Source organism: Onychomys torridus, chromosome 4, assembly GCF_903995425.1.
Source record: "Onychomys torridus chromosome 4, mOncTor1.1, whole genome shotgun sequence".
Lineage (NCBI taxonomy): Eukaryota > Metazoa > Chordata > Mammalia > Rodentia > Cricetidae > Onychomys > Onychomys torridus.
In genome coordinates, this window is record NC_050446.1 from 65,599,237 (window position 1) to 65,610,717 (window position 11,481).

Below are 11,481 nucleotides of genomic sequence, written 5' to 3' on the forward strand. Positions count from 1 at the left end.
AGAAGTACAGTGATTTTCCATATTTAGATAGTAATATCTAGTGATACTTTATATGGATTTCTTTTCCCTAAATGATTTAAATTGATAATATCTATTATACTGTGCATCAGAATTAACACATGAATGACTTTTGTACTAATGTAATAGGAATAATATAATAACACATGTAGAAAATGTGTATGAATGCATCAGAATGATAAGAATTTCTGTGATATTAAAAAAATATTATTTCTTTTTTCCAGTTTTGTATAGTAACTAAAATAAGATATTAGGAATTATTGTCACCCTAGTCTGCTTAGAATGTATTTCAATGGTGGGATTTGTTACCACAGCTCACGGTGTTCCTCTTCTTTCTCACCCTTTCAAGCTTGTGGTGACCTTTATTCTGTTCTCAATTTCAAGAAGGTCAAACAAATGATAAATGCTAATCAACTGTCCCACTTATCCAGAGGGCCTGGTCCAGCTCCAATGGGGCTCCTCAGCCATTGGTTCACAGTTTATGCATTTCCACTGGTTTGGCTATTTGTCCCTGTGCTATTATGGTCTCAATATCTCTCACTCATACAACCCCTCCTCTCTCCCCCCAATTGGGATCCCAGAGCTCCACCCCTAGGTGAGTCTCTGAGACGCAGCTGTGGGTCTCTGCATCTGCTTCCACCAGTCACTGGATGAGAGTTCTATCATGACAGTTAGGGTGTTCAGCCATCTGATCACCAGAACAGGTCAGCTCAGGCACTCTCTGGACAATTAGCTTGAACTGTTTGCTAGTCCCCCAGGAAGTGGAGCCAGGATCTGTCCTTAGTGCATGGGCTGGCTTTTTGGAACCTGGGGCCTATGCTGGGAAAGTTTGTTCAGCCTTGGTTTAAGGAGGAGGGAACTGGATCTGCCTTGGCTGAGTCTGCCAGGCTGGGCTGACTCCCCAGAAAAGACCTTGCCTTGGAGGAGGTGGGAATAGGGGATGGATTGGGGGAGTGTGGGGGGGGAAGGATGGTGGAATCCGTGTCTGGCATGTGAAATTAAGTTACTTATAAAATAAATAAATATATTAAAAAATTCTAATGAAAATAGCAAAAAAAAAAATGATAACAAATTCTGACAAGGAGCCAGAGAAAGGGGAACCCTTATTCACCTCGGTGAAAAGGTAAACTAATACAGCCACTGTGGAAAACAGGGTTTTTTCAAAAACCAATAAATAAAAATAGAACAATATGATCCAGCTATAACACTCCTAGGTATTTCCTCAGAGGACTCTAACCTACAACAGAGATATCTGTACATTTGTGTTAGTTGCTACTCTATTCACACTAGCTAAGAAATAGGATTAACCAAGATGCCTATCACTTGACAAATGGATGATGAAAATGTGGAAATATACATAATTGAATTTTATTCCACACTAAAGAAAATGAAGATAAACAATTTTCATATAAATAATTGATTCTAAAACATAATATATTGAATGAGATAACTCAGATCCATAGTAACAAATACTGCATGTACTTTCATATGTGGACCCTAGCTTGAATGTTTACATTTCTGGATTTAAGTTAAAGTCCCTGTAGATAGATCCCTGAAAGCAAGAAAAGAAATTAAAAGGTATGAAAAGAGTGGATTTTGGGAGAATGAATAGGAAAACACACATGATGTGAAAGTAGATGTGTAAATACTAGAAACTGAAATATTTAAATGGGCGGGCATGGGGCAAAGTGAGGGATGGGGAGGGATAAACAGAAACTAAGGATGTATGAAAAACCTTGTGGAAACCTGTGACTTTATAAACTGACAAAAAGATATAATAGCCTAACCTGAGTCACCAACGGTTGATTTTTTTTGCTACTTAATTTTATTTGTATTTTTGTTTGTTTTTCATTACTTATTTTATTTTTGAGATTATAACACAATTGCATCATTGCTTCCTCCCTTTCCTCCCTCCAAACCCTCCTGTATAACCCTATTTGCTTCTTTTAAATTCCTGATCTCTTTTTTTGTTAATAATTATTGTTACGTACATTACATATATATCCCTAAATACAAACTGCTCAGTCTATATATGAAGAACTGACAGAAAGATTATAGGAGCCAAGTATCAGGGACTTTGCTCTGAGATTGTTTCTCCTAGTAATGTCCAAACTTACATCCATGAAGTTTCACAGACATGATTGCCTCAACGTGAGCTAAACAAGGATAACAGCAACAGACATGGTAGTGTGGACAAGGGAAAGGCCCAGAGAACTCAAACCTACACAAAGTACAACAGGCAATGAAGGAATGATGGAAACAGGAGAAATAGTCTTCTCCAGGGAGGAGCACATTAATTGATTACTCAATATCAAATGGTCAGTGCTGAAAACATACATGTAAGTAACAAAACTTTTAAAATAGTGTAACAAGTAGATAATGCTGCTCTCAGAAGTCATAGTTTGCCAAACAAAAAAATCCCAGTATGCCCATCAGCCTAAGGGAAATCAAATACTATTGTTCTGCTAAAGGAATATTGAAAAAAAAAATGTCTCCCAATGCCTTGCTGCTATACCCATAGACCTGTGCCTCACTCACATGTCCTAAGAGAAGCTTCCTCCTGCAATAGGTAGGGGACTAACACAGAGGCCCACAACAGGACAGTTGATGACATACACAGAATAAGAGACCTTGGAACACCCAGTCCTAAATGCAATGTCTCCACCAGACCTCTCCCTTCAGGATTCAGTGATCTATGTGAAGGAGGAGAGAAAAATTGTAAGTACCAGATGACATGGATAACTCCAAGGAAACAGTGTCTTCCAGACACAACAAGACGGGTGCTTATATGAACTCACAGAGACTGTGGCAGCACATAGAGGCACACTGCACAGGTTCAAGCCAGAAAGGGTACCAAGATGAGAGGGGGAAGTGGACATGAAACAATGGAATAGCTTGAACTGTTTGGGAGGCATCCAGGCAGTGAGACCGGGACCTGTCCTTAGTGCATGAGCTGGCTGTTTGGAACCTGGGGCTTACACAGGGACACTTTGCTCAGCCTGGAAGGAGGGGACTGGACTTGAATCCCCAATGGAGTCTTTGCCCTGGAGGAGATGGGAATGGGGGGTGAGGCTTGGGGGAAGGCTGTGGTGAGGGTGGGAGGGGGGAGGACAGGAGAACCCATGACTGATACGTAAAATTAAAACACATATATCCATATAAAAAATAAAATTTGAAATAAAAAAAGAAAGACAAAAAAAAACAAAAAACTTCCAACCCTAACCAAGAAGCTATCTCCAACTGACATCAGCTTGTAAAGGAAAAATTAGTTCTCTCCAAAGAAGTCTCACCAGGACATTAACCACACTTCAGCTTAGGGCCTATACCAACACTAGATGACAAACACAAAATTAACTCTCTAGTATTTTTATAGACTTTATGCCTCATGTTACTTCATTTGGATTTTTTTTCTGTCTTACTAGATTTTACTTTTATCTTATGGTTTCCAATTTTGGCTTTTATTATGGGTTTTGTTTTGTGGTGTGTGTGTGTGTGTGTGTGTGTGTGTGTGTGTGTAGTGTCCATGTATGTAAGTGTGTTTCATGTTTTTCATTTGCTCTGGTGTTTGGGGGGGGGGGGGGGGGGGGGGAGAGATGTTTCAATGGTTAAGAGCACTGCCTGCTATTTCAGAGACCCAGATTCAATTCCCAGCACACACATGGCAGCTCACAACTGTCAGTAACTACAGTTCCAAGAGGTCCAACACCCTCACATAAATATACATGCAGGTAAAACACCAATGCACATAAATAGGTATAAATAAATTATTAAAAAAGAAAGAACAGGCAAGAGTACAAGAGAGAGGGGGTGGAAATGATTTAAAAAACAATGTTTTGTGTATGAAAGTTTCAAAAAAGTAAAATTAAAAATTTCATGAAGAGTTAGATGATGTTAATAGTGATGATCATTGTTATAATGGTTTGATGGTGGAGGTGATAATAAAACATTAAATCATGCTAATTACATATACATTAACTCACATTGTTGTATTTTGTGATATAAACACTTAAACTATAACTAAAATTGGCTTTAAAGTTGTTGAGCAAAAGTTAGGCTTAGATAAAATTCAAGTCAACAGTTCTGTAACATAAAATCTTTCTTCTTCATCTACCTCCTTCCTGCTTCTCGCTGCTTCTCCTGAATGTAAGCAAAACAAGAATACAAGAATTGTATTAGCTGTCTTTTTTTTTTTTAACATGAAGACAATTTTATTGGGGTTTAGAAGAAAAAGACAAGCATAGCAAGCAATAAATGTTGGTAGCTGCTTCAAGTGAGAAGATAAAAAAGAGAAGAAGCCATGCCATTTAATTAAGCCAGGAGAAGCCAGCCACATGGCAGAGAGGATAGCATTCAAGAAAGAGTAAAGAAACCCAGAATACTAGAAAGCACACTTTCTCTGCTTAGCATCCAAAAGAACAAAATAAAAGAAAAGAAAAGGGGAAAAAAGGAAAGGAACTTATTTTGAAAGATTCAGAATAGCAGGCCAACAAAGAGAACCTCATGGAGACTCCTAATGACAGCCTTCAATCTAAGAAGTGGAAAAGGGGGGAGGAGAAAGAGGAGCAGGAGGAGAAGCAGGAGAAGAAAGAGAAAGAGCAGGAGGAGGAGGAAAAAGAGAAGGGGCAGGGGGAGAAGCATAGGTAGGAACAGGAGGAGGAGGAAAAGGAGAAGGGGCAGGGGGAGAAGCATAGGTAGGAACAGGAGGAGGAGAAGGAGGGGGAAAAGGAGGGGGAAAAGGAGGGGGAGCAGGAAGGGGAAATGGAGGGGGAGAAGAAGGGGGAGAAGGAAGGGGAAATGGAGGGGGAACAGGGCGAGGAGGGGGAGCAGTGGGAGGACAGCAGGAAGAGGAACAGGAGGAGCAGGAGCAGGAGGAGCAGTAGCAGGGAGAGGATCAAAAGGAGGAGGAAAAGGAATCCTTCAGTTGAGGGACAAGGATTGAAGAGGTGAAAAAGAAAAACTATTCTAAGTAACTTTCTATGACCATAGAATGTAGTCATAGCATAAAAAAATCTCAAATATGACTGTTGTCTTCTTATTGCCTAGTATATTTTTCACATAACTGAAAAAAGCATCATTCTGAGTACCATGTCTACTTACGTTTTTTTTTTTCTTTTAATGATCATTTGTAAATGTAAGTCAGCATTTTAATGAAGTTTTAAAAAGTAAAAGACACCTATTTTGATCTCCTGAGTAGACTCAGGGCAGGTGGGGATGGGAACATGTGGGGTCTGGTTGATGGGTGGATGAAAGGGGAGAGTAATGAAAGTGATGACTTGGTGAGGGGACCATTTTGGAGTCAGGTAAAAGTCTGATACAAGGTAAACTCCCATGAATCTGCAACAATGACCCCTAGATAAGTCTCCTAGCAATAGTCGATAGTGGTTATCTCCTGTGACCAGATTAGTAACTACCCCAGCAGTCATCAGACAGCATTTGTCCAGTAACTGATGGAAATATATGCAGAGATCCACAGCCAAGCACTGGGCTGAGAGGAGAGGATCCTGGTAAGGAGATTGTATGAGCCAGGGAGGTCAAGGTCATTACAAGGGAATCCACAGAAACAACTAACCTTGACTCAAAGCAGCTCACAGACTTTTGACCAACAGCTGAGAAGCCTGCATGGGACTGACCTAGGCCCTCTACACATGTGTGACAGGTATGTAGCTTGATCTACTTAGGGACTCCTAGTGGTGGGAGCAGAGCCTCTTTCTAAGGCTTTGGCTGACTTCCAGAAACCTGTTCCTAATGCTGGGTTGCCTTGCCAAACCTTAATACAAGGGGAGGAGCTTAGTCCTACCTCAACTTGATAGGTCATGCTTTGTTGACACCCATAGGAGGCCTGTCTCTTTCTGAACAGAAAAAGAGGAGGAGTGGATTGAGGGAGGCAGGGGATTGGGAGAAGATGAAGGAGGAGAAATCACAGTTGGGATATGAAATAAATGGATACATTTAATTAATAATAAAAATAAAGTTCCATTGGTCTCCACTCCCAAGTGCTGGGATTACAGTCATGTGCCAGCACAACCGGTGTTACATTGGCCTTCAATAAGTTTCACACTGTACTGTTTTCCACACCTGTCTCTATTAGTGGATATGTATTCACCTTCTTTTCATTGCTATAAAATAACTCATCAAATCAGCTTTATGTTACTGAAGAATTCTCCTACTTAACTATTTCTCTGTTTTATCACCAAAAACAAAAACAAAAAAAACAAACGAAAACATGTTTTACTACAAAAAAGTCTGTGGTGAATGCACTTGTACATGTTTCCATGGCACAATCAAGAGGAATTTCCTAAAACTCTTTAAGAAAACCAAGCATATGAGTTTTAATTTTCATAGACACCAACAAATGAGTTCTTGTAGTGGGTATGTCGCCAACAGTGTGAGAGATGGCTGCCAGTTCTTATCTTTGATGATCCTTTTTTTTCTTCTTTTTTCTCATTTTTTTATTTATTGTATTTGTGTTTTAATTTTACACTACAGCCATGGGTTCCCCTGTCCTCTCCCCTCCTGCCCCTGACCCCACCTTCCCCTCAACCCCTACCCTCCATTCCCATCTCCTCCAGGGCCAAGACTTCCCTGGGGATTCATTTAAACCTGGTGGATTCAGTACAGTCAGGTCCAGTCCCCTCCTTCCAGGCTGAGCAAAGTGTCCCAGTGTAAGCCCAAGGTTCCAAACAGCCAGCTAATGCATTAAGGAGAGGTCAGGGTCCCACTGCCTGGATGTCTCCCAAACAGTACTAGCTATTCAATTGTCTCACTTATCCAGAGGGCCTGATCCATAAAAAGTAAGAGGGACCCATGAGTGAGGTTGGTGGCAAACAAAGGCAAACAAACAAACAAGGATGGCTATCAGCCAAGGAACAAAGAACTTTGCTTTGTGAGCCCTGCAATTCAGGAGTATCTGTTAATTTTATTTAAGACCAAAGTTGATAAGGAAGAAAGAGTATTACACTTGCAAATGCAGTCAATTCTTTATCAGCTCATAATTTGGAGGAGAGAAGATAGTAGATTCTCCTTTCCACAGTGCTCCTGTCCTTCTGTCCCTTAACTGATGTACTTTTACACAAGTGTTTGGCTGTGTGACTTCCTCAGTGGCTACTGGTCTAGAGCATAGGACCTAACTCTAAGCTTCAGCATCCTCTGCCAATGGAGTAAAGAGCAAAAGATACATTCCCCTGGGTTTAGCAGGAGAATATGGCAGCTCTATGGCTTTTCTTAATTTCTACACAATCATTGGTGCTGGGAATCCTGCCATTTAATCTCTTTAGTCATTCACTGCCAAAATAAAATAAAACAAATCACAATCTATAATAGTAATCAAGCACATCATCTTGAATGCTGACATTTCCATTCCTAGTCCAGGTTCCACAATGTCACAATCATCTAACAAGCCCTAGAAGGAAGCTTTCAAAGTCTTGTGTCTAAACTACAACCTAGTTGCCTACTTAATGCCAGCTGCCTTTAAAACTAGCCCTGCTAATGATCTTTGTGGGTACCAAATGGGAATAACTGAAAGATCTTGACAGCTTCCTTGGCAAAGACTTCAGCAGAAACTATTACCAATCCTCTGGGTGTTTGAGAGGCCAAAGCTCAACCAGATTCTGCAGACTGTGGAAATCTATTTAAATCAGTGGTTTTCAACCTTCCTAATGCAGTAACCCTTTAATACAGTTCCTCATGTTGTGGTGACTCCCAAACATAAAATTACTTCCATTGCTACTTCATAACTGTAACTGTGCTACTGTTATGAATCATAATACAAATATCTGTGTTTTCTGATGGTCCTAGGCAACCCTTCCAAAGGAGTCCCAACCCACAAGTTGAGAGATGCTGATTGTAAGGTTTCTTTAGAATCAAGTAAGAATCAAAAAGATGAAGAGTGGTCAGTGAGCCAATGACAGAAGCAAGCATATGTCAACAAATGAAGATTTGTTTGGGAGATACTGCTATTGCTGTTGGTGAGTAACTAAGAAAACTGAGATAAAGGGGAGTTTGAGATAAGAATCAAAGGAATTCTATCTGCACACTGTTCATGGACTCTTAGGAAACAAAGCCTAAGCCAAATATGTAAAGAAAATCAAGTTGCATTTTCACTTACTTATTTTATAATTGAATACAGTGATGCTTTCTGATTTCAATAATGTTTTCATTTAGATTAAATTTAATAAGAAAAGAGAGGAAGGTCATAAGAACTGAATACTAGAACTATTAAAATGTGCCAAGGAGCTGTTCCATAACTTATATTTGGAGCAATTTTGGCTTACATTGGGAACCAAATGGACAATAATACGTAAATTGGAGAGTGTCTAGAAAAATAATAATTCCAGTGTCAGCTTATAGAGTCCACTGAATACCACACTGTATATGCTCAGGGTAAAGGAACAATGGTGTATTCAATCCACAAACAAAGGAATCCACAACCAACTAGATTCAGGTCAGTGTAAACTACATCTTTTCCTTAAAATTTTTAAGCAGATTAACTTGATGTAGACTACTTAAATTCACTGAAGAGAACTTGTAGTTATAGAGTACTTAAAGTTTAGTATTTTCTATGAAAACTCATAAGTATAACATGATTACATTAAGTTATCCATAGAAAATACTTTCTGTAATTCATCCAAATTGGTGGTGTTGGGAAAGAAGTCACTTCTAAAAATGTCTTGCAAGTACACTGTGCACAGTTCTGTTTGTAACCACTTGAAGATTTTCCCCCTTTTCATGATTTCCACACAGCCACTTTGAAGTTAGGATTTGGTTTGAATTAAACCCATTGAGAATTATTAACCACAAAGCCCCCATCTACAGTACCCATGAATAGAACAGAGACTCTCAGGGACTTAGCCATCCTGAAAACCAAATGTGTTTTTCCTCACTTTTATTGGTGATGAGAGATCAGGATTCTGAGTTTGGTAGCCAAAACTGTTATAAAAATTATATGACCTTTCAAAACAGATAATAAGGAAAGAAGGAGAAAGAGGTAAAGATTAAAATCCCAACATTGTCAGCTCTTGAACAGCCAAATATAATTCATTTAAAAGAACACACTACTGTATATGCTCAAACTTTCTAGTGCTTGGCAATGAAAAGTACAAGTTCATTGTATTTTCACTGAAGTTATCCCAAAAAGGAAAAACTACTACATTAGCTAACCCTCTTATTATATCTGGTCAATAATAAATTTAGGGTGAACTTAGTCTCAGTTATTTCATTTGTAAATGTCATGTAGAAGACAGTTTGGCCTAACAGAAGCATATTACTAGACATGATAGAAGTTTAACTTCCAACACATTTTCTTTATAAGTACTGAGCGTCCCTTGTGCCACTTATATTTATTCATTCTAAGATATAAATGAAAGGAACACAAAATAGTGTGTATGAATTGGGCATGAAACCTGTGGCTGTGAAATGAATTACATTTAAAAAGCTGTAATAAAGATGAATTGTTGCCATCCAGAAAGGAAAAGGTTCAATCTTCAGCCATGTCTGTCTTTAGGTGCATGGATGGCATTCGTGTGGTAGACAGGAACAGTAAGCCACAGAGTACAGGTGCTTTCAATTTAGGAACATTTGTTTCTTTACTATATTATCATGTCCATAGCTGACATCAGTCAACAACTATAATTAGACTTTGCTTTGTTGTAGTGTAATAATAAATTACTAGTACTAAGCTAACCTATTTTCCATCTTCAAAATTATCTGCAAAGTGATCTTAGTTATAAAATAAAAATGTAGCTTTTCGATTTCAGCAGTTAAAACAATGAGATGACAAAGTATTTTAATTTAGTATTTAAAATATTATTGGCCAGGCAGTGGTAGTGCATGCCTTTAATCCCAGCACTGGGGAGGCAGAGGACTTTGTGAGTGTGAGGCCAGCCTGGTCTTCAGTCAAGATCCAGGATAGGCACAAAACTACACAGAGAAACCCTGTCTCAAAAAACCAAAAATTGAAATAAAACAAAATATTATTAATGGGACAATCTATCTCTTTTTTTCAGATGACTTTATGACCACAGCCTGAACTAAACTTTTTAAAAGAATGAACAATGTCACAGAATTCATCCTCCTAGGCTTGACTCAAGACCCAGATCTGCAGAAACTCTTATTTATTGTGTGTTTAATAATCTATTTGATCACACTGGCAGGTAACACACTCATCTCAGTCACCATCTTCATCAGCCCAGCCCTCGCTACCCCCATGTACTTTTTTCTGTCTTACTTATCCATCATAGATGGTTTCTACTCTTCTTCCATAGCACCCAAAATGATCTATGACTTGATCTCTGAGAAGAGCAGCATATCCTTCAATGGCTGCATGACTCAGCTTTTTGCTGAGCACTTTTTTGCTGCTGATGAAATCATCTTGCTGATTGCTATGGCCTATGATCGCTACATAGCCATCTGCAAGCCTTTGCACTACATGACCATTATGAGCCGTCCTGTTTGTATATTCTTGGTGGTGGCTGCTGTAATCCTGGGATTCATCCATGGAGGAATACAGACATTATTTATGGCCCAGTTACCTTTCTGTGGCCCCAATACCATCAACCACTTTATGTGTGATTTAATACCACTTCTGGAGCTGGCCTGCACTGACACTCACACTCTGGGGCCACTGATTGCTGCTAACAGCGGCTCACTGTGTTTACTTACTTTCTGTATGCTGGTTGCTTCCTATATAGTCATCCTTCACTCCCTGAGGAATCACAGTTCAGAAGGGCGGCGCAAAGCCCTGTCCACCTGTGCATCTCATGTCACTGTTGTTGTCTTATTCTTTGTACCTTGTTCATACCTGTACCTAAGGCCCACGACCTCCTTACCCACTGACAAAGCCGTGACTGTGTTTTGCACTCTGGTGACACCTATGTTGAACCCTTTAATCTATACCCTCAGAAATGAGGAGGTCAAAAAGGTTATGAAGAAGCTCTGGGGTCAAATGAGGAAAGCTGGTGATGCATAAACCTGGTGATTTGTGATTTAAAAAAAAAATGTCTAGTGCTGTTTCATGAACATTTGTTCTCCTTAAAGGAATAAAATTTAGGTTAATCAAGTTTCTTCTGCTTCAATCTTTAATTGGCATAATCACTATATTTATTGGTGATGTAGTCTCCTAATACAATAGACAAAGTCTGTATACAAATCAGTGTAGCAGGTTTTCCACCCCCATTAAAATTTAATCATCCATTGAGATCTACATGAGTGGAGGGGGGGCAGATGGCAAGGAGTGAGGGATGAGAACAGGGGAATGGGAGGGTCAAGCTGGAACAGGGACAGAGTTGGAGGGCAGGGATGAAGATACCATGATATATGAGGACATCATGGGAATAGGAAGAGGCAGGGTGCTGGGGAGGCTCTCAGGAATCCACAAGGTTGACCCCACCTTGGTCTGCTGGCAGTGGTCCAGAGGGTGCCTGGACCAGTCTACTCTGGTGACCAGCCTAGCAAATAACCTAACTGTCA

General features: G+C 39.6%; 1 protein-coding gene across 1 annotated transcript; it reads left to right on the forward strand.

Annotated features, from left to right (window-relative positions):
- Positions 1-10,048: 10,048 nt before the first annotated feature.
- On the forward strand, positions 10,049-10,981 carry LOC118581828 (olfactory receptor 4C45-like). Its single transcript, XM_036184257.1, has one exon. It carries the CDS (start codon positions 10,061-10,063, stop codon positions 10,979-10,981), a length of 921 nt encoding a protein of 306 aa, XP_036040150.1. The 5' UTR covers positions 10,049-10,060.
- Positions 10,982-11,481: the final 500 nt, after the last annotated feature.